The sequence below is a fragment of the Dermacentor silvarum genome, chromosome 9, assembly GCF_013339745.2.
Source record: "Dermacentor silvarum isolate Dsil-2018 chromosome 9, BIME_Dsil_1.4, whole genome shotgun sequence".
Lineage (NCBI taxonomy): Eukaryota > Metazoa > Arthropoda > Arachnida > Ixodida > Ixodidae > Dermacentor > Dermacentor silvarum.
Genome location: NC_051162.1, coordinates 22,301,406 through 22,325,725, shown reverse-complemented (window position 1 = coordinate 22,325,725; position 24,320 = coordinate 22,301,406). Strand labels below are relative to the sequence as shown.

The following is a 24,320-nucleotide window of genomic DNA, read 5'->3' as shown; positions in this document are numbered from 1 at the left end:
AAATGTTGCTTCCGCTCGTGGTTACCCTGGTGGAAGACGGAGTTGTAGACGTGGATCAAATCTGTGGAGACGTCCGTTGCTGAATTCACTGGTGTTAAACAGAGTCTACGTAAGCTCACGTGCGAAGGAGCGAAGCTTTGTGTCTGCGTCTGTTCTCAACCGTAAAGTGCGCATACACCTCAAAGGGACACTAAGGAGAAAGCACCTGGATCGCTAAAGCATTCGCTCAAAAACCCGCCGTGGTATCTTCGTGGCTGCGGCGTTGATACTAAGCTCGAGGTCCGCAGTTCGATACCGGCCGCAGTGGCCGCATTCCTATAGGGGCCGAAATGCAAAACGTCCGTTAAGGAATCACAGGGGGTCAAAGTTAGTCCGGAGTCTCCCATTACGGCGAATCAGCTTGTGGCTTTGGCACGGAAGTAAAACACCAGAATTTAATTTGTTTTTAAGTCTCACGCCATCGCGCACCCCATTGCCTGACGCTAGCTGTGAGAGTAGAGCCCTCCATCCCTCCCCTCCCCTTGGTTATTGTGCGCAATAAATCGTTCAATACACTAAACAGCAAATATTTCTTTACAAAATTGGGAGGAACTCTTTGATATCGCCAACATAAATGTCTAATGATTTAGCGAATGCTTATGCCAGAGCGACTTGTATTTTCCCGTGGTGGGCTACACGGTGCATGTACTGTAAACTACAAGAATGTCTAAGTTCTTTTTTTTCTGAAGGGGCCTCTCTGTAGAGGAATGGAATTTACGCTTTTGTTGCAGACTGCGCGAACATGAAGTAAGTAGCAACCGGTCACGGGCTTCAAATGCAGCTACTGAATTGTCATTCGAGAACTTGCACCGAAGGACGCGCCTGAATGTTCGCAGTGTATTGTACCATAAGCATAAACTGATGTCATGAAGACCTGGTTACGCGTGGTTAAAATATAACTGAAGCTAAGCGAGTTGATAATGAGTCACTGTTGAACTGCAGCGCGTACAAAACACGAAGGACACAGCTAGGCGGAGTTTGATGGTAAACTTTGTCTGGGTTTTTCGCCTTTGGACATCCTGCCGTTCAGCAGTGACGCCCAATTACAAGGCAGTGCCACTTGAAATCAGTTCGTAGCCGGCTCCTTAGCATGAAGACGTATGTTCAGCAGCCTGAAAGAGGCCAGGTTTACAAGCCCACGCGAGCCTGGAAGCGAAACAATGCACTCTCGACTTGTTCGCGCTTGAAAGTTTGCCGATAGTTCCTTAAGTCACACATTGTTCGAAGCCGTGTTAGTGCCGCGGCCACTTTTTCCTATTTTCAGGGTGTTCAGCTAACCTGTGTCAAACTTTAATAAAAATGCAACCAACTCGGTATTATTGACGCTACTCTTGAGGAACAGTATTTTCGTGATAAGCTTAAGTCATTAAATAACAATTAAGTAACCAACACTTAAATTAGTGACTTAAACGCAATGCCTTCAATGCTTCATTGCTGCACTTGGAGCTTTGAAAAAATAAAACAATTAAAGCTATCTCCATGAAAATAAATCAGTTGGGCATCTACGAGCTGTGTGTGGCTTAGGGGTTGTATGAGTAAACAAGCCACATACTAATGGCAGGCAGCATAATTCTTATCGATGAGCTGGGTTATTCGAAGAAGCGGACATTGTTTCGTTGTGCGGCCTTCAGTGAAAATACTAGACGACTTCAAGGCAACCAAGAACGTCAGAGTTTATTCAGCGCTACCCTTTGTACATTGGAAAAGAAAGCGAAAGAGGAGAAGGGCAAGACTACACTGCGCATAGAGGGTGCGCAGTGATGACACTCTGCGGCCCGTGTACATCGCCAACTGCTGATTTATCAAACACGATATCTCATCCTTTCTTTATAATGAAAGAAACAAGCCAAAATTCCTCACTTAAATTACAATGAGATCTTGCTAAGCAGTTTACAGCACTTGCACAAAGTTGCCCTCGTAATCCATTCTCTGCGCTGGTCTTCTGTTTCGCGTATACCGTCTGGGGCCAGGACTTTCAGTCTCTGATGTTGCACAAGCGATGGTTGATTGAAGGAACTTACATCGTCAAACGAAAAATTTCAAAAAGAGACATCAAGCAAACTAAAAGATATCCAGACAAACGTGACAGAAATTAAAAGGCGGCTTTCCAAACTGCAAGACAAGTTGCAAGCTGTCGACAACTTGCGCCAAGATGTCACGAGCGTGAACATTACACTGCAGGAATCGCATGCCCAGATAATGCGCATTGCTACAAAGCAATCTGAGCAAGCAAACATTGTCGTTGACGATTTATATGTTCGAATGCGTCGCAACAACTTGATCTTCAAAGGTATCCAAGAACAGCAGACAGAAAAATGGAATGATATGGAAAAACTGATTGGTGATTTTGTGGCAAAAAAAAACCTTGGCACTCAAGCAGGTGAAATAGAATGAGCGCACCGAATAGGACAGAAAACGTCGGGCTATGACCACCCTATCATTGCTAAATTTCTAACTTTCAAGGACAAGACTAACATTTTGAAAATGCATTTAAGCTGAAAGACCTGGTATCACCTTGTGTCTGGATCGAGGAGGACTTTTCGCCTCGAATTCAAATGATCAGAAAAAAACTCAGATGTTGTACGGAGTGAACGGAAACCCGGGGAGAAGTAAAAATTACTGTTTGATAAACTTGTCATTGGTAATCAACTCTATAAATTTGACAGTTCAACTCATGGGGTCGTCTCCCTTCCAGTTCATGAGGCAATCAATAGTTCAAATTGACGCGCGAAGCATTTTACCAATAAGAAACTCATTCATCGTGTCCCATTTTTGTAGTTTCCTAAGCAAACAGGACAGCCTTTCCGCACTCATCCAATGCTGTGAAGCAGACATTGTCTTGGGAACGTAAACATGGTTGTATCCCGATATTGACGATAATGAACTATCTATATCTCTTAACTTTCCTGTATTTAGGAAGGATAGGTGTACCTCACGTGGTGGTGGCGTCATTATAGCTGTACAAAATCATCGACAAGCTAGACTACTTGACAATCCGTCGCGCATAGAAATTATTTAGATTTCATTACAGCTTTCCGATTTTGTAACCTGTATCGTCGGCGCATGTTATCGTCCGCCAGATTCGCCTGGTGATTTCATCGAAAACCTGAACGAATCTCTCAGTTTCATTCACGATAAGTATCCAGCATCAGTAACAATTCTTGCTGTCGACTATAACTACCCAGGCATAAATTGGCGGAGGTGCACTGCCGAAGGCGATACTAGGAAAAACGAGTGTAAGAAATTCATCGATCTGCTTTCCCAGTTTGGTTTATCACAAATGGTTTCTGCGCCGACGCGTGGAAAGTCGATTTTAAACTTCGTGTTGACAACCCATCCTGAAAATATGACTGTGCACATTTTAGACTGTCTTAGTTATCAAAATTTTCTGCATTGTGAAGACGTGTTAAATAGTAACAAACCAGAAGCACCAAGAAATACTATCTACGACTGCGCACGTGCTAACGTTGATAGACTGAACAGTGAATTGTCATTATTCTGCGAGCAACTTTTGGATTCTGTATCAAGCCGCTCAACGAATGATAAATGGACTCTACTTGGCGCCAAACTGACTCAGCTAAAAGAAAGAAACATTCCAAAAATCACACTCACGACGCCATCTCAAAACATGTGGTGTTTACAAGACACGTAAAGCGATGCATCAGGAAGAAGAAGCGCCTTTACGCTAAGGCAAAACGATCGGCCTCCGAGGACGATTCGAAACGTTACGGCGAACAGTCAAAACTATGTCAAGCAGAAATTGGAACAGCTAAAGATAATTTTTTTAACCAGGATATTTCAACGTTACTGAGAACCAATCCATAACAATTCTGGAAAGTAATCAATCGTAAGTCCTCTACAGCTAGTCTTATATCTATTGTAAATAATGGTGAGAGCATTTTGCCCGCACAGGTCGCCACATAATTTAATTTATTTTTTAGCTCAGTGTTTACCGATGAAATCCCAATCCCGCCAAGTGCGCATGCTGGTTCTATAAATTCCACCATGGACGACATTCTGGTTACTCAAGAAGGAATAGAAAAATCTATACACCGTGTGCCAAATAATCAAGTCCATTTTCAAGTCCTGGTAATGACGGTATTTGCCCCAAACTGCTCAAACTAACTAAATCAACAATAGCCCGCATATTCACTGCATTATTTCAGCAGTTTATTGGCACAGGTTGTGTGCCTGATGCATGGAGAATTGCTCGTGTTATACCTATATTTAAATCTGGAGACCATTCTGCCCTCACAAATTACATACCTATCGCATTAACAAGCATACCATGTAAAATACTTGAACACATAACTTCATCTGCAATAATGAAGTACTTAGACCAGCACAACTTCTTTTTCCAAAACCAGCACGGGTTCCTGCGTGGATGTTCCTGCGAATCACAGTTATTTGAACTGACGGCTGACCTTCACGACGCTTTACACAACCCAATTAGAATAGACGCTGTATTCATCGACTTCGCAAAAGCGTTTGATAAGGTGGCTCATAATCGTCTTATACTGAAATTGGATAACTTTAATATAAGCAGGAATGTGATGAACTGGATCGTCACTTTTCTAGCTAACCGACAGCAGTTTGTTTCTGCAAATGAATATTGCTCCACACTAATACCTGTAAAATCTGGTGTGCAAGACACCGACGCTTTGGTTGTGCCTGCCCATGTTTCAGCACTGCTGCTCATGGCACCTCGTTGAAGTCCGGTAGGGGCGTCCTCAGTGGCCGACTTTGAAGTAACTCCCCTGGCGACCTTCCGTCTTTGAGCGGGCTGGACCTGTAGCTGACGAGGCCTATCCAAAAGTCGTTTTTTCCTTCCATTGTTTTTTAAAGAATTCTTCTAACTATTTGCAAGCCATTCTCGGATAAACCATTAGATTGTGGATACCTTGCACTCAACGTTGTGTGCTTGAAGTCGTAGTCTTTGCAAAATTAGAGAACTGTCGGCTTGCGAATTGTGGGCCGTTGTCGGTGCATACTTCTAGCGGTATGCCATACCTAGAAAAGATAGCGCGCAGCCTTTCGATCGTTGTGACGGCAGATGTGCCATGCAGTAGTTCAACTTTCGGAAAGTTGGAGTAGGCGTCGTACGCGAACAAGTACAATTTTCCGGCATATTGGAAAATATCAACGCCGATGCCACTCCATGGCTGATCGGGTGTCGGTCGTATTACGAGAGGCTCGTGCTGTTGTTTGTAAGCATACTTTTGGCAGACTGCGCATCTTGCGATTACACTATCAGTATCTGAATATAAACCTGGCCAGAACACTAGACGACGCTCTCGTGCCTTACATTTGTTTATTCCCATGTGGCCGTCATGGATCCTGCTCAGCATTTCGCGTCGCATACTGAACGGTATCTCCACTTGTTTGGCTTTAAGCAGCACCCTATTTATGACAGTTAGCTCAGCTGCGAAGGGTCTTAGCTCTCTTTCCACGGTTTTTTTGTCAGATGCTCCGTAACGTTCTTCAAGTAGGAGTCGTTCCTTGTTTCATTTGCTAATCTTTTGTGCATCGCTTCGCTTACAAATGAGGAAACAGCACTTACTGCATGTATTTCGACGTCCTCGTTTACTCCGTCCTTCTTCGGCTTGCAGATAGAAGCCCGTGACAGCAAATCTGCGAGGACTAGCTATTTTCCTGGAATAAACTGCAGTTGGAAAATCATACTTCAATAAACGTAGAGAAAAACGCTGCAGTCTAGGTGGCATTTATTCGATAGCTTTCTTTGAGATTGCCACTAATGGACGGTGATCAGTTTCAAGGATAACATGACATCCATACGCAAAGTGATAAAACTTTTCACATCCACATACAACAGCCATTGCTTCTGTTTCAATCTGCAAATACCTTTTTTTTGAAAGCCTGTCAATACACATGAGGCATATGCGACTGGTTTCCAAGAGTCACGATGCCGTTGCAATAGAGCCGAGCCTACGCCATTTTGTGAAGCATCTGAGGTAATTTTTGTGTCTCTTTTATTATCGAAGATTGCCAACACCGGTAGTCCACTCAGACATCTGCAGAGCTGCTCCCATTCAACTGCGTGATTCTCGCTCCATTCAAAAACAGTCTTTCTTTATAAGTTGGCGTAACAATCGAGTTTTTTCGGCGAGCGCTGGCAGGTACTTTGCGAAGTAGTTTATGACGCCTAACATTCGTTGCACCCCAAGCTTGTCAGGGGGCGGTGGCAAAGTAAGAACTGAGGTGATTGATGTGGGACTCGGTCGTATCCCTGCCTGGGAGATGACATAGCCAAGGAACGAAATTTCAGTGACGCCTACTTCGCACTTTTTTGGGATTGAAAGTTAGTCCAGCTTTATGGGCCGCTTCCAAAACGCTCCTTAGCATTCCATCGTGTTCCTGTCTGGTTGAACCCCATATAAGCATGTCGTCCACGTACACTTGTACCCCTGGAATACCATCGAAAATCTCGTTCAACGTCTTCTGGAAGACCTCAGGAGCTGATGCGATTCCGAACGGTAGTCTAAAGAAACGATAACGACCGAAAGGTGCGGCAAATGCACATATTCTAGACGTTTCCTCGTGCAGCGGAATCTGGTGGAAACCGGAGTTTGCGTCGAAACGTGAAAAAAATTTGCGCCTGCAAACTCTGCCTCGATATCTTTACGCCGCGGCACCTCATAATGCTCGCGCTTGAGACACTCATTAATTCTTCGGGGGTCCATGCAGATCCTTAGTTTGCCATTTTTTTGTGATGATAACCAAAGGAATTACCCAGTCCGTGAGCTCCTCTACTTTGGTGATGATGCCTGCCTTCAGCATTCTTTCGTGCTCCTCTTTAACGGTCTTTTCCAGCGCGAGAGGCACGCGTCTTGGCGTTTGCACGCTTGGAATTGCACCTTCTCGTAATAGCATCCGGTATTCACGCTTGACACAACCAGACCCCTGGAACACGTCTCGGTAAGCTTGTGCCAGTTGTTCGCTGCTGTTGGTTGTTACCACATTCACGGATCGTGTGACTAGACCCAGTCGCTCACTGGCGTGTAGCCGCAGGATGGCTTGACGCCCCTTTTTCACGATGAAAAAGTCGACGTTCACGACTTGGTCACCTATTGTGGTGTTTAGCGTCGCGATTCCCAGGTGTTTGATGTCTGCTCCATCGTTGAAGCGGAACACCGAGTTGCTGGCCTTGAGCCACGCTTTTGTTCGTAGTCTTTGGTAGGCAGCAGGTTTGCTTGGGCACCGGTGTTCACCTTGAGGTAAACTGGCGTGTTACCGACTTGCGCAGGCGCCATCCCGTCACGCTGGTGCTTGCTGTCTGACACGTTGAGATCTGAAAACATCGTCTTCATGGGCACCGCTTCTGACTTCAGAAACTTTCTTGGCACTCTTGCAGCGCACCAAAAGTGGTTTTCGCCACCACACGTTCTGCAGGTGCGTCCAAATGCGGGGCAGTTCCATGGGGCGTGTATGAGTCAACATCGGCTGAACCGGAATTCTGTCCGACGTTCGCGGGTAGGCCAACTCTCTTTTACCGGGTCGAACTGTCTTTCTTGTGTCCAGACCTCTTTTTGTGCAGCGGCTAGTGTCGGTGCCTTGCACACTTGTTCGGCTTTGGCCAAGGTCAATCCTTTGTGCCGAAGCAGCTTCTCACGAACCTTTTCATTGCTTGTGCCGTGCACAGTCTGGTGTCGAATCATAGATTCTGATATTGTGCCGAAGCTGCATGAGTGAGCGAGTCTGTTCAAATCTCGAATGAACTGTTCGGCTGACTCACCCTCGGCTTGGACGCGTTGACGGAACACGAAGCGTTCATGGACTTCATTTAGCTGGGCCTTGCAATACTCATGAAATTTTCCAACCACTTTCTCGAACTCGTCCTTGGACTCACCACCAATGAATCTGAAGTTGTTGTAAACCTCTAAAGCTTCGTCACCGGCCAAGCTGAGTAGCAATGCAACTTTCGTCGACCCTCTCCGAGGCGTCCCACCGGCGCTCGACGACTCTGTAAGGAACAGTTCAAATTTCTGTTCAAAAAGTTGCCCTCTTTTGCTGACATCCCCGTCCAGGCGAATGCGTTTTGGTGGTTTCAAGAAGTCGATGCCTTGGCTAATGGATGGTCGGTGGTGTCCTTTGGCTCAGAGGTGAATACGGACATCTGACACCATGTTTCGTTTTGCGGCCTCCAGTGAAACGTACTAGACGAGTTCAACGCAACAAAGAACGTCAGTGGTTACTCAGCGCTGTCTTTTGTACGTTCCAGAAGAAAGGTAAAGAAGAGAAGGGCAAGACTACACTATGCATAGAGGGTGCGCAGTGATGACACTGTGCGGCATGTGTACAGGTGCCCACAAAATAACTCGGAACGCCGGACCAGCGGCCGCTCGTCGGCGAAGTACACCCGCGGAAAAATACAGCCACGATCTGCGCGTGCACGGCATCCCTAGCCAGCAAGCCTTGCTCCCTAGTGCATCTAGATAAGCGTGGCCTTGCGTCGAAAAACGTGCGGTTTGTCCCTCTTAGCGCTGCGACAACATATCTGGGAGGAGGGGTAGGGGGGGGGGGGCGATCGAGACCTGTAGGCTACAGCGTGCTCGCGCACTATGCATGCAGCGTAATCTCTTAACGCACGCGTAATCCTTGTGGCGTATTCTCGTCGGAATCTGCATTCATTCTAAAAGATAGTCATGCTTTCTGGATAGCTTGGGTAGATGGAATTCATGAGCGTTTATAACTGAGTGGTGACCAGTGAGTTCGCCATGCTCTACTTTTAATTATACCTAATGTCTTGCATATCTGAGTTAATTATTTCGCCTAAAGAAACTTTGAATTCATAGCTTATCTTTGATGTGGGCGAGCGCCACGGCTAGACTGTAGTAGCACTCGGGCGCACTTATCAACCTGATTATCGTGTAGCGCGATGTATTTTAGTCTTTGTTCAATTATATTCCGAGACGCATAGACTACAAGGGAATAAGATCAGAACTTTGACTGCAACATGACGGCTCCTTTAACAAGGATGAGTGTGAGCAGTAATAAAAGTTTCTAAAATGACATCAGACGGCGTATTCCAACACGCCAATTTCATGCACAGGAATTAATTTTATGCATGCGGCACTATAATAAAGCTATTTGATGATACTTATAATGATCCGTCATTATTCTTAGTTACTTAGTAATTCACTTTATCACGCTTTATTACAGGTGTCGTACGATGTCCGTGTATTAGTCTTGTCAATTACCCTAATTACGTTTCTTTGGTCGTTGGGACACTTGAATTACTCTTAATTCCTTTTAGCTACTTGGTGCTTAATTCAATTTTACATGCTTTATTGAACGGTAGAGGTGTAGGACGCCGCCTACTGATTTTTGCTACCGCAATTGTTGTCGACGATGGACACATTCCGTGACTAATGAGCCCGTTAAGCCTTTCGCTTTAAAAGGCGCCAGTGCCCATCAACGTGCACGCACGAGCGCTTATTCTCCATCGAGTGCACACGCGCGCACGCAGCGTTTTAGAGAGCGCATCCGCACCTTTGATAACGCTAAAAGGCACCCAACGCTATTCTTTTGGAGCAAGGCAACACCTATTTAGATGCACTAGGGAGCGAGGCGAGCTTGCTGGGGAGACCGCGCATGCGCAGAGCCTGGCACTACTTCCTCACCGGCGCGCTCCGCCGACGAGCGGCCACCGGTCCGGCGTTCCGAGTTATTTTGTGGGCACCTGTACATCGCCAACTGCTGATTTATCAAACACGATACAGACATTAGTAGTACGAGAAATCTAAACACATATTCCACTAATTAACAAAAAGTCACTAATGAACTTATTAGTCAATTACTTTATGGCACATATTGCAATTTACGAATTGTAGGCGATGAGCTTCTCAGGCGTATTCACCTGGTACAATTCATTCCAGGTACAAAAGTACCTGGAATGGCCATGTATTTTGTCCCACACTTTACGAAATAAAATTTCGAAACTGGTGTCATCCTGGAAATTCATTTCAGGATGAACAAAGAAGCTCGAGAACAAGTTAAGGACCGCACAAAGAGCGATGGAACGAAAATGTTAGGCTTAACCTTCAGAGACAGGAAGAGAGTGGTGTGGATCAGAGAGCAAACTGGGATAGCCGATATTTTAGTGGACATTAAGAGAAAAAAATGGAGCTGGGCAGGCCACGTAATGCATAGAATTGAGAACCGTTGGACCATTAGAGTTTAAGAATGGGTACCAAGAGAAGGGAAGCGCTATCGAGGACGGTAGAAAACTAGTTGGGGTGATGAATTAGGAAATTTGCCGGTGCAAGTTGGAATCAGCTAGCGCAAGACTGGGGTAATTGGAGATCGCAGGGGGAGGCCTTCGTCCTGCAGTGGGCATAAAAATAAGCTGATGATTATGATGGTTGTGATTATGATGATGAAGCTCTTGTAAACGCAGCTCCCAACCATAGCGGATGCATAAAAGATGGCTCGCGTCGGCGCAGTCCGGCTGGAGGTCTGAATTGCAGCGAAAAGGTTTTGTCGGTGCAGCCTGGTGCGCCTTCTATGTACGGCCGAGTGTGTGCGTAGAAGATGATGCAGCTGTCTCACTGCGTCTGCCCTAGAGAGTGAAATTGGGACGCAGGGGTCTTCATGCGATGTCCGAGCAGCCTTTTCTGCTTCATCCATCCAACAATCCCGCAGTGGCGAGTAACCGCTGAAACTAAATCTCGGTGCCTTTTTCTTCCAACAATTTTCTTTACACAATTTCCCACGTCAGTTGGTCGTGAGCTCCATGCTGGAGCAAAAAGTGGCCACATTGTATTGTAATTAGAGGTAACCATAGCAGCTAATATTTTAAAATTTCAAACAACGAATTGAATATTGTCGTATTAGGTTCGGCCTCCGAATCAAATAATCGCAATTAGGTTTAGTCTACAACTAGAAAAATCACTATAAAAAATGTTGCAGTTTTGCGATAGCAAATTAGTGTACAGCTATACGAAGTAAGGATAGTACTTTTATTGGCCATATAAACTTGTAAACACAGGCATACTAAGCAAACTAACAAGCATGGTGTCTCACGCGCACAAGGAAAGATGAACACATCTCCCTGGACGACCGCGGAAACTCGCTGTCCATACGCTGGAGTGAGGAAGCGCGCTGCAGCGGCGAGCGAATTGACCTTCGTGCTGTCGCTCGCTCCAACGCGTACTAAACGTGGAAAGCGCTGCGCATACGAAGTTACGAGCACTCGGCGCAGTTTGTGCACATGGGAGCTCGCTTTGAAGATGAGGCCTGTGTGGGCGCGCACTTTGTCCACATCGCAGATCCCTTTCATGTACGGCGCGTGCGCCGCCGCGCCGTAAGCAGCAGCCGCCGGATTTCGACTAGCATTCTTCGCCTACTTCAGGCCTTTTGATCCTATCTATCTAGTCTATTGCGCCAGCACAGAGGCCCAAGTTGCCTACCAGATTGGTAGGTATGTACTCGTCGTGGTCATGATGCCGTCGTGGTCATTGCATCGTCGTCATCTCATTGTCCTCATACCATTGCCTTACCATCGCCGTCAGTGCATTGTCGTCATCCTGTCGTCGTCGTGCATTCGTTGTAATACCATCATCGTGATGCTGTCGTGGTCCTTCCATTGGTAATTACAGCGTCTTCATTCTAACTTCGTCATCCAACTTTTGTCATGCTGTCGTCGTAATACAGTCGTTGTCTTACCATGATCACCATACCGTCACCGTGACGCTCTCGTTTTACTATCAACATCGCATTTATACCGTCATACTGCCATACCATCGTCGTGATGCCGTCGTCATTCACCCGTCGCCATCCTGCTGTTCACACACCGTAATTGTAACGCTGTCGTCGTTCTACCCTCGTTATCATTTCCGAATCTTCATCTCATTGTCGTCATGCGTCGTCGTCATACCGCCTTTCTCGTTCTATCGACGTCACTCCTTCGTTATCCCATTGTCGTCACTTCGTCGTGGTCATACAGTCATCGTCATGCTTTGACCGTCTTGGGTGATCTCGGCAAGCGATTGCCAAGATCACCTGCCTATCCTCTTACGCCGCCACAGTGGCACACGTTGTCGACCAGCTTGGGCTGTCATGGTCATTCTATCGTCAAAATTACAGGTTCGTCATCGGACTCTCCTTTTGCCGTCGTCGTCGTGCCTTTCGTGCCGACTCAATGGACCAAGCTGTGCGCTCGCTTGGATAACTAGGTTTGTGCTCGTGGACGATTGTGATGCCATTGTGGCCGTCGCATTGTAGTCATTTCAGCTTCATCGTCCGACTCTCGTAATGCTGTCGTCGTTACGACGTCGTCGTCATTCAGTCGACATGCATTCGCTCTCCTGCCGTCGTTGTGATGCTGTCATCATTTCAGCGTCATGTGGTTTTCATCATACCATCATCATCATCACACCTTTCACGCCGACACATTTAACCAAGTTGTCTAATAGTTTGGGCCACTCATAGGGGCTTATCTAACATATATTATAACCATGCATGCACGAGCACTTATAGGTAAGTTCTTGTGGTTGTGATACCGTTGAAGTCGTTCCATCGTCATTATAAAGTCATTGTCATACCCTCGGCGACATCCTATTGTCCTCATACCGTCATCATGCCACTGTCTTAGTTACGTCGTCATCATGTAGTCATCGTCATGCATTTGATGTGATACCGTTGTCATGGTCGTTCCATTGCCGTCATTCTAACTTCGTCATCGCACTCTCGCCATGCCGTAGTGGTCACGGTATCGTCATCACACAGTCATCATTATCCAATTGTCCTCATTCCGTCCTCGTCATACCGCCTCCGCCATACCACCATCGACGTCAATTCGCACTTTTCACATGATATCTGCAGTCCTTCCTCGCGAAAATGGGATGATAATAAAATGTTGCCATCTGAAGCTGCGCGCGGAGCGAATAGTATTTGAGGTCGGGTGTGCCACAGTGTACCGGACGTCAAAATACAGATCCCATCGGCGTAGATGCACAACCGAACGGTGCTTGTAAGGCTTCCGGCAAGTCCCATGCTAATTGAACTAAGAGGAAGGTATACACTAACCTGTATAACGTAGTGCAACCTGCTTATCAGTATCGTGCCTGGTGTGCTGCGGAACTCGCTGTTTCTCATCGTCCGATCGTAGCTTTTCGTGCATTTAAGTGCGCCTGCGTAGTTTGATGTCATTGGTGGGCCACGCGTAAATGTATTGATGAATGTGACGGACATTTTGATAATGACCCACTGGTCACCATGTTTAGATCCCTCGAAACTCTTAGAATGAAGATCATTTGTAGGCCGCCATGTAGCGCAAGAGTTGTGCGGCGTTGACTGGAATGCACGGCCAGTGACAGAAGTGACGGAACGCGATGGAAATGACTGGTGCGTGTGTCGCGTCAGGTGACATGTGCGAGAGCAGTGCGCGAGCTAGTGCACAATAGGCCAAAGACGCAGGGAATGAAATGGGCGGATAACAGTCAACCTTTCCACTGACTGCCACTTCGTACTTCTCTATGCATACGCATCCCGCCATTCTTCTGCCGACAAACACCAAACATCGTCTTCGTCCCCGTCGCATTATTGCGTCAACATCTCACCGTGTGTATTCTCATCACCTGCTGTTCGCATTCCGGCATAGCTTCTGAATGGCGTAGAGCATAAACATGAACATCACATAACATTAAAGTTATGACTTGTGCGGTGCATAAAGATGAAAATTGAATGAGGTTACGCCTCGACAATACCTCCTTTACTAGATGCCTGCCGCGTCTTTCGTTTTCCCATTGGAGTGGAGGTTCCCGTGGTTCAGGTTAGTCGCGGAGAGACGTCGCTCGCTGCCTACCCTATAGGTCCTGTTGCGGAGGAAGTGACGATTATGAGGCAGGCGCGCACGTCGACTTGCGGGATGGGCTGTAGTGTTTCTGCCAATGGCTTGACGAGAGGCCGCGGGTCATGCCTCCAGGATCGCAACAGACGCAGCTAAAATCTCGCAAGCAGCACCACGCGATTTAGGTGCTGAGCGGCCGCCGCGGCTAGCGCTCGCAGCTCCCCCTGGTGGATTGGAGGAAAGAAGAGAGGGGCTGGAACCAGCTTCTCGGCTCACGCGGCAGGCATCTTCTAAAGGAGGCATTGGCCTCACACAGATTGACGATTAAGACACTCGTACGGCTTCCTCGCCTTCCTCCAATCGCCAGGGTGAGCGATTGGAGGAATCACTCGTACGCCTTCTTCCAATCCACCAGGGTGAGCTGCGGCTAACGCTCGCAGCTCACCCTGGTGGGAGTGGTCTTCTCGGCTCACGCGGCAGGCATCTTCTTTTCTTACGTATCATGTTTAGTTTTATAGCATTTGATAAACCGCTCTATGAAAGCTTACTTTCGCATAGATTCCAACAGGTGTGTTGTATCTCCATATTTTTCTTAAAAGAGCGATGCTATTTTTCCTCGTCTTTATTGCAGGAAGAGGTGCCACCAAGACACGGTTGTTTCTGGAGTTCCCGAACTTGGCCACTGACGAACGTGGAAACCGAGGGACCTGGACCCTGATATATAACCAGGGATTCGAAGTTGTGATGAACTTCAGGAGGTACGAGAGCACGTATATAACTGTGTGCACCTGCAAAGCGAGCATTATATCCTTTCCTGCTCCGCGCTGGTGCTAAACTGTGGGGACCTCATATCCACAAATTCAAGACCTACACTTGATTGCGACTTGGCCGCTCCGCTACCATGCGGCACACTGTGAGCTCTAATAACACTTGCAGTAGTTGGCATGAACCGGCAAGTGCACCGAGCGGACTGAGGCGGCGCGTTTGTGCATGACAAGCTGCATTTTAGTGAGCGCTTAGCCCTGCCGATGGGACGTCAATTTGCGGGATGAGCTGTAGTCTTTCTACCCTGGATACAAGGTCACTCTGGAAGGTGGAATAAGTAATGAATGAAGCATCACACCAGCAAGAAAAAGAATTAGAGCACAAGGGGGCAAGAAGCGTCCCACAATAAATAAATATAGAGACCGTACAATTTGTTTCGTGGGTATAGAGAAGGATCGCAATCGGAACAAATCGCTAAAACTTTAAACACAGCTGAATGACGAAGCGTTTAGCGCGTACGCCTTGGCGGCAACCTTGACCGCTCGATGAGATCTGGAGCAGTCACATGGTAATGACAATCGTTAGTATAGGAAGGGTACAATAGAATGACTGCATCGAAGAAAGGCGGAAGCGTAGGCATTGGACGAGGCATTGGACGAGGTGCGAAGTCACAGATTTATGGATTAGCGGCACAGGAGATGCGAAAGAGACGTGGCTCGAAGTAGCTTACATAGGACAGGTAGTGATAGCACAAATGAAAAGAAAGAATTGATCGGTTGTATTAGAAGCGATAATAAGGAGTTCAGAAAACCGGCCCAGGTGATATTGGTGGAGCTTGCTGGTGGAGCGTGCTCAAGGGCCTGAAGAAGATGAGAATGAGGTTCGTTGTGGCATCGCGCGCCGACGCTTACGCTCAGTGAAGTGCTAACGCCTGAACTCAGCGTGTACTTCAACAGGGTATACGCCACAATGTCAGCAGGAGATATGAATGCGAGCATGGCCGGTCGAGACAGAATACCTGCCAAGTCTCCCGGATTACCCGGGAGACTCCCGGATTTGGAACATTTTTTGCGGTTGTACGGTTGACAGGAAAATCTCCCGGAAATTTCTGTTCTGTCCCGTTCCAGCGTCCATCACTTTGTCAGGCCACATTGGCAAAAAAAATTCAACCCAATGTAATCCATCATCACATCCATCATTTGCATCATACTGCAGGCCACACGGCTTGCAGTATGATTTAAATAAATAAAAATAAAATAACTAATCCAGTTGGAAGGTCATCGCGCAAATATTGTTAAGAAAGAAGTAGGGAAACCCTATACCTGCGCTATTTGGTTCACCGCAGAGCCGCTCCTTACGCTGACGGGGTTTTTGGGAGCCCTAGTGGTCCTAGTCTCATTAAGCTAACGAGCGAAAGCCACCTTTCGCCACAAGCAACACTAGACTCTCCATCGTTGTCCTCGGCGTCAGCCCCTCTGGCATATTGCATAGGCCTACGGTCAGTCATGGGTTTAAAAGCAAGGAGCGTTAACGCAAGAAGTATCTTCAATTATTTTGAATGTAGTGCTCAGCCGAAGTGACGCTGGGTAATTTGTTGATGCCACAGAGCAATGCAGAGTGCGAGTGGTAATTTAATATCGTGAAAAATACGAGGACACAGTGCCGCTCGTCCAAGACGCTGGGAAATGTCAACCTCGCAAAATGTAAAAAAAAATGGAATTTCTTACAACAATCATTATCTGTAGAATTTCTCAACACCCTTCGTGGTAGCTTAGTGGCTTTGGCATTGCGCTGCTAAGCATGACTTCGCGCGATCAAATCTCGGCCGTAGCGGCTGCATTTAATTGGGGGCGAAATGCAGAAACGCCAGTGTGCCGTCCATTGGATGCACGTTAAAGAACCCCAGGTGGTCGAAATTAAGCTGGTGTTCCCCACTACGGCGTGCCTCATAATCAGATGGTGGTTGTGGGACGTAAGACCAGACAATTTAACTAAATTTTAAATAATTTTTGAAGGCAAAATTAGCAAGAACAAAATGCTTGCTAAACTGAGACCTTGATGTTGAAATGATCATTTATATATGTGTAAATAAACTGGTAATGAAGTTCGGCTGGGAGTACTTTAAAATATCGACATTGGGGGTTGTTGTGTCACCGACTGACCCATCCTCCCACCGGGTCGGACGATCTCCCGGATTTAGTTGCTCCAAAACTTGGCAGGTATGAAACAGATATGTACTGTGTCCAACGCTCCTGTAGAGCTTGATTTGTACAAGAAACCGAATTTTCTACTAGTTATCACGGAGAACATCCGTCATGTACAGACAACGCCAGATGTGGTAATGGGAAGTCCTATGTACCCACTGCGCCCTAGCTTCAGGACTTTTTCATAGATGGTTGGACGAAACAACTCTAAATGAACAACGAAAACGTAGCTAGTGCAGTGATCATGAACATACACCCACCCTTGAAATTTGGGAGGTATACCTACGTAAAGGAGGAAGCAACACGAATAGAATACAGAAAGATTGTTGAAAAGGAAATATTATATATCGCGAGAAACGAGAAAACACGAGCTCTTCCTGCAAATTTCAGGGATTACAAGGAGCTGATAGATGCCGTTCGGCTAGAGATAAGACAAACACAGGCTAAAAACCGTTGGAGTAGAAAGAGCAAACCATGTACGGAGGTTGCGGAACAAGGGATTTAAACAATCTGCAGGAGAGCGTAGTCAAGTGTGTGTGAAAGTGAACGCAAAAACTTGGATGACTTCTGGGCCTGTCTGAAGATTAGGCCTCGCTCTTTTTGGTGGACCCGGACTGGGGTCTATTTTTTTTAAAATAAAGTTGCTCTCTCTCTCTCTCTCTCTGGATGACGCTTCAGCTTCGCCTTTAAAAAGGGAACGCGACAGCATTCAAAGATCCATGACTGCTTCACACGCTTCCCGGCAACTGCAGCTTATGTGACCGTAATGTTTACCGGGGAACGCTGGCGGCGAACGCTATGTACTAAGTCGAGATTTCTGGTAGAAACGCGGCCTCTTGCGTGGGCCGATCCCGGAGGTAGTGAACAGCCGCGCCAAAAAAAAATAACACTTTGAGGTTTCGGTCATTGTTTCGCACGTTTAATCTTTGAGTCTGAGACGATTTAAAATTAAAGGCATGCGTTGTCGGTGTTTTGTTTCATGACATTAGTTTGTAGACCGTGATTCTCGAAATTCCGAGGAATAAACGACTAGGCGTGGCTTTCACCCGGCGCTACCTCCATCTCATCGGCCGGGCGGACAGTCCCAATTGCGACGAATGCGGTATTCCTGAGAGGACAGAACATCTCTTGTGCATCTGCCCGCGATTTGATGCACAGAGAAAATTGCTGACAGACATCTTGTCGAAATGTGCCGTTGCACCATAGACTGGAAAGGTTTTATTGGAAGCTTATCCTGAACCCGGCCATGAGCCTGATAGCCTGAAGGCTCTCGACATATTTTTACATGACAGCGGACTGAACAGGAGACTTGAACCATGCAAGTTTTTCACCACCATCTTCATCCTCACAATAAATGTCTTCTATATTCCGTATTTCTACACCCATACCCCTAACGCCGAGTAGCAGGTCAAAACATTGATTCAGGCCGACCGCGCAGCTTTCTTCTCATAATATATGTATATATATATATATATATATATATATATATGAATCATATCATAAGAAGCCAACGAACAATGACACCAATGACAACATAGGGAAATTACATGTACTTACTACTTGAATTAAAGAAATGCTAAATTATTGGAAATGAAAATGCATGCAAAAACAACTGTCCGCAGGTGGGGAACTATCCCACGTCTTCGCATTACACGTGCGATGCTCTTATCATTGAGCTACCGCGGAGCCGTTTTCCCATCCGCTTTCTGGGGTATTTATGTTTTACAACTAGAACTAACCCTGGGAGTGTTAGCCAGCGCCACCACTCACAAACCATGGCGGTAGATGTGAAACATCCTTTCAGCCGCAGGCGTCACGAGCCCGTGATATTTTTGGGTGATGACAACTGGTCAATAAACCCGCATATGCTACCTGAAGGCATCAATGTTGCCGGATTCGAGCCCTCGTTATGTAATGAACGAGAAGAAAGGAAGCCGAGGGGCACGATTATTATTATTTACATCATAAGAATTCAACAAACAATCACACCAAGGACAACATAGGGGAAATTACTTGTACTTACTAATTGAATTAAAAATTTTAAATTATTGGAAATGAAAATGGATGAAAAAACAACTGTCTGCAGGTGAGGAACGATCCCACGTATTCGCATTACGCGTGCGATGCTTTTGCCATTGAGCTACAGCGGAGCCGTCGCTGAACTGTCGAAACTAATCAACAAGAAGAAAGTAAGCGATATCCGAAAATATAACGTGGAAAAGATTGAGGAAGCAGCAGAATATGGACGCAGTATGAAATCAGTGAGAAGAAAACTTGGCATAGGACAAGCCAAATGTATGCACTGAAAGATAAGCAGGGTACTATCAGCACCAATTTCGATGACATAGTAAAAGCAGCGGAAGAATTTTATACCGACCTGTATGGTTCCCAGAACAGCCAAGCTACATTCATTCGAAGTAGTAATGAACAGGATACAGAGGCTTCTTCTATAAATAGCGATGAAGTTAGAAGGGCCTTGGAAGACATGACCAAGGGAAAATCTGCTGGAGAAGATGGAATAACAGTCGATTTAATCAAAGATGGAGGAGATATTATGCTGGAAAAGGTTGCGGCCCTTTATACGCAATGCCTCACGACTTCAAGTTTACCAGCAAGCTGGAAGAACGCCAACATTATACTCGTCCCTAAGAAGAGAGATGTTAAAGAATTGAAGAATTATAGACCCATTGTCTTGCTTTCAGTACTGTATAAAATATTTACCAAGATCATCTCCAATAGAGTCAGGGTAACACTTGACTTCAGCCAACCAAGAGAACAGGGTGGCTTCAGGAAGGGATATTCTAAGATGGATTATATCGATGTCGTCAATCAGGTAATAGAGAAATCTGCGGAGTACAATCAAGGAAGGAAGCAAGAGACAGGCAGAAGGAAGGGAGGTTAACCAGAAAAACGTCCGGTTCGCTACCGTACACCGCGGATAGGAAAATGGAACACAAAGATGACAGGGAGGGAGAGGAGTACAATCAACATCTTTATATGGCTTTCATAGATTATGAAAAAACATTTGATTCACTAGAGATACCAGCAGTTAAGGCATTGCGTAATCAAGGAATGAAGGAGGCATACGTGAATAGCTTGGCAAATATCTACAAGGATTACGCAGCGGCCTTGGTACTCCGCAAGAAAAGTAGAAAGTTACCTATAAAAAAAAAGGTCAGGCAAGGAGACACTATCTCTCCATTGCTATTCACTGCATGCTTAGAAGAAGTATTCAAGCTCTTGGACAGGGAAGGCTTAGGAGTGAGGATCAACGGCGAATATCTCAGCAACTTTCGGTTTGCAGATGACATTGTCCTATTCATTAACAAATGGGACGAATTGCAGCAAATGATTGATGACCTTAACCGAGAAAGTGTAAGAGTGGGGTTGAAGAATATTAATATGCAGAAAACAAACATAGTGTTCAATACACTGCAAGGGAACAAGAATTCAGGATCGCCATTCAGCCTCTAGAGTCTGTAAAGGAGTACGTTTATTTAGGTCAAGTAGTGACAGGGGACCCTGATCATGAGAAATAAATTTACAGAAGAATAAAATTGGGTTTCGACAACGTGTGAGTTACGCCGCCAGATATGCCTATATATTGTGTGTTTCTTTCAATAAAATATCAGTTGTTAGTAAGCGTTCGTCCATGTCTCCTCTTGTGTCGTCTGTTTGGCGCTTTAAATAATTCACTAACATTAAGAGACCGGAAGAGAGCGGTGTGGATCAGAGAACAAACGGGAATTGCCGATATTCTAGTTGACATTAAGCGAAAAAAATGGAGCCGGGCAGGCCATGTAATGCGTAGGATGAATAACTGGTGGACCATTAGAGTTAGAGAACGGATACCAAGAGAAGGAAAGCGCAGTCGAGGACGGCAGAAAACTAGGTGGGGTGATGAAGTTAGGAAATTTGCAGGCGCAAGTTTTGGCATCAGCTGGCGCAAGACAGGGGTAATAGGAGATCGCAGGAAGAAGCCTTCGTCCTGGAGTGGGCATAAATATAGACTGATGCTGATGATATCTCCGAGGAATAACTTTGTCAAGAATGTAAGATAAGGTACGACCAGCTTTAGTGATAGAATGGTGTGGCAATATAATGCGCATATACCGCATGCCATTTAGCACGGCGTGGCATATCCATATACTAAATATATACGGGATGATTATCTCTGACGGGGAAAGCCGCTGGACACCGGACGCCGACGCCAACACCATATTTTCTGCGACACGGAGCCCTTAATCCTGTCGCGTTAAAAAGATGACATTACACAAAGAGGCACTGGATGCGAAAGGGCTGGTGTGTTAGCTGTAGCTAGTGCAGCAAAAGTAGAAAAAAGTACAAGTGAACATTGGGCACGTGACATTTGCAAAAGAGGCGATAGGATGAGTCCGCGTAACTGTCGGGGATATTTACTGTTTTGAGTGGAACGCCTCCAGCATCTCTGCGCGACTACAGCAATGTCGTTGGCTCTCTCAGAAGGTGTCCGAGCGTATAGTGTTCTGTCTAACAAAGCGAAGCATTGTCTGCCTACTTTTCCGAGTTTCGCTTGGCAGCTGGGAGCTGTTGGGTAGGCGGCGCCCTACTAGATTATCAGAATGTGGGTGAAGTGGTAAGAACAACACTGGGCATCGAGGCATTGTTCAGGTGAAACTCCTTATACAGGACGTAGAATGACGCTCGTAGTGCTGAGTGGGAATCTATGTAACCGCGAAAAAACGTCTTATAAAAGGGACGCCGATTGAAATCTATTCTGCGCAGGAAACAGTGTATAAAGATGTTAAACGCATCCCAAAACATCATTTAACACATTCATTGACATCAGGACATTTCAAGACCTGAAATTAACGTCAAAAATTTTTTTAAAGTCGACGCTCTTCGTTGTCAGCCGTTTCTTGAATTGTTTCACCTAGTGCGTCTAAATTTGATTCACTAAGGAAGCCTCACATGCGAAGCTCGCGCAGCAAGTATACATTATCGATATGTCCGGATGACCACTGCATGACATGCAAACACATGACCCAAGGTAAAGAGGGCTGATTGTTAACCGGGCCGTCCATTGATCATCCGACAACGCTGTCGTTACCGCCGTTATCGCTCTCAACAATTGCTTCCTTATGCAAGCACAATTTCACCACTAACTTCTGTCTTTGACTTCTTTGTTGTCTGCCTACGTGTTCGGATGTCGCTCCTATGTCACAATATCTGCCTTCATAGCGAGGATTCTCAAAATAGGCGAGCTCGGGGATATACGCCAAGTGCCCACTTCTTCCAAGAAGAAAGTCCACGCGACGTATAGCCGTCAATGCCAGATAAAAAGAGGCCTAGCTGTTATCATTGTACTTCGAGCAAACCATGTCGTGAGCACAGTGGCCTTACCGAGTGTTATCAGCCTTCATTTTTAGACGTACTCAGGAGACTGCACATGTCGTATTGTCTGAGCTGTCGGCTATCAGTCGTACTAAGCACTCGTAATATTCAAACGAAGCTGAGCCCTTTCGGAGATCACAATATTTTAGAAATGTCCACGTACACGAGTCAATTGCTCTCCTTGTCTTTCTTCCTTTTTTGTACACGTCCCTTAAGTGTTCTAGTTCCAGTGCCTGCGAACTCCCTGTTTAAGCCTACAGAGCTTTCATAATACACAGGCGATATCAATCGCTATTAAGATAAGTTGTTATACATTATCAATGAAATTGACAAGCGCAAACCGCAATGGGCAGAAAAGAAGGAACAGGGCTCGCTGCGCGTTCCTTCTCTGTTTCCTGCGCCATTTCACTGATCAATTTCTTTGTAGTTAACGCAAAAACAATGGTAATTTATCGCTGAATCTTATCTCATTTAACTCAGGTCAGAAAAAGCGACAGCACATTCATCGCTTACGAACGTTTCGATAGAATCTGGTAGGATGTGGTGTAAGCCGAGTGCCGTTACTTCCATTACTACTGCTAAGTGTTTCTTGACGCAAAGCTTTTGAAGCATATTCGTGCTCGCCTCCTATACTTGAACCGTGCTCGACGCGAACACTATGCGCTGTTTGCGACTCGGACTCAACCACGTCAGCACTAGGTCCTTGAAACTCCAACACGTTTCGGGTTCCTATTCTAAATGGAACCCGAAAGTTTGCAGTTTATTATTATCACGAAATATAATTTACATCTATATAATTAATTTTCATTTCGCACTCAACACTTGTCTAAGGGACACAACCCATACCAGCCAAGTTGGTATACATTCAACAAGCAGCTATAAAACATACGAACTATGACCAAGAGAGCAACATTGCCGCGCACACAAATTAAAATATTAGTAAATTAAATGTAGACATGTAAATATATAGCGCATGAACGAAATAAGTATGTAAATGTACATTTACGAGCTAGAAACCTAGACACATTTTAACTCTGCCTGTTTTCAGCTTTTTCTTTGTGCAACGCAATAAATTTCGATTTGAAAACTTTAGTGTATTTGAACTTATAAGAATATTGAACATATTTCTGTTCGCTTACGTTTAACCACATCCTCATTACTTATTCTGCTAACCTTGCTTTCTTTTTTCCTTTCTTTAAGTCTTTCCTAAGCTTGTCCTTTTCTGTATATTACTTGCCCACGAAGATCCGCTTCCTTGTTCTTAATAATGCTTCTGTATTTATGATATACATTCTTTATCCATAGTCTTTATTATTTATACTTGTAAGCGCCTCATAATACTTGACTTTTTATGTCCTTGAACATGTATTCGCAGTTAATACTTTCACATGAAATTGAGCCCCCTACCGTCCCTTATGAGATGCCTTGGAGCCCTTAATGGGAAAATAAATGAAAATAACTGAAATGAAGTAAAATTTAAATTGATATCTGAATTTTGAAAAGCCGAGAAATGCATGCGCGATGAGGTGCCTCTCCTAGTGGGCGGACTCGAAACGTCGTTCAAACCTTCGCTGCAGGTACTTCGCCTTCTCCAACTACAGCCGGAGCGAGAGCTTCTGCAGCAGCACCAAGGCGGGATGGGCGCACGACATTCTCGGTCACAACTGGGCCTGCTTCGAAGGACGTCGGGACGGGAGCGTCCAGCAGGGAAAGCCGCTGCAGGCTGAGCCACTCAGGTAAGTACTGCAGTTCAACTGAGAGAATACGACTTTGAGCAGAGAGGCATGCGATGGCACAGGAAGGGACGACGATCGGGTCAAACGACTATATCGTATTCGCCGATAGCTTGCTAGTCGAATGAACGCTCTTCGCGCATCTTCTTGTATGAGATTTTCTGAATTAATGACTTGATTTTTAAAGAATGGTTACCACCTTTAGGTAGCAACGGCTGCTCTTCGTCGCATGACAAACAAACTGAAATCGCAAAACTGTGTCAAGAAACACTTAACGCTGTCAATGAATATGAACAGTGTAGCAAATCTGAATAAGTGCAACGTCACGCTTATATGCATGCACTGCGCATGACCCATTGCGGCACTACTTTGTATATATAACCATGTTCTTTCTTA

At 45.7% G+C, this 24,320-nt stretch overlaps 1 protein-coding gene across 1 annotated transcript in view; it reads left to right on the top strand.

Annotated features, from left to right (window-relative positions):
• LOC119465153 (dipeptidyl peptidase 1-like) overlaps positions 1-23,931 on the top strand; it is a 31,303-nt gene extending 7,372 nt beyond the window's left edge. The window contains exons 2-3 of the mRNA XM_037725954.2: positions 14,481-14,607; positions 23,769-23,931. Of these exons, the coding sequence (XP_037581882.1) occupies positions 14,481-14,607; positions 23,769-23,931 (290 nt within the window). The remainder of the gene's footprint in view (positions 1-14,480; positions 14,608-23,768) is intronic.
• The last annotated feature ends 389 nt before the right edge of the window (positions 23,932-24,320 follow it).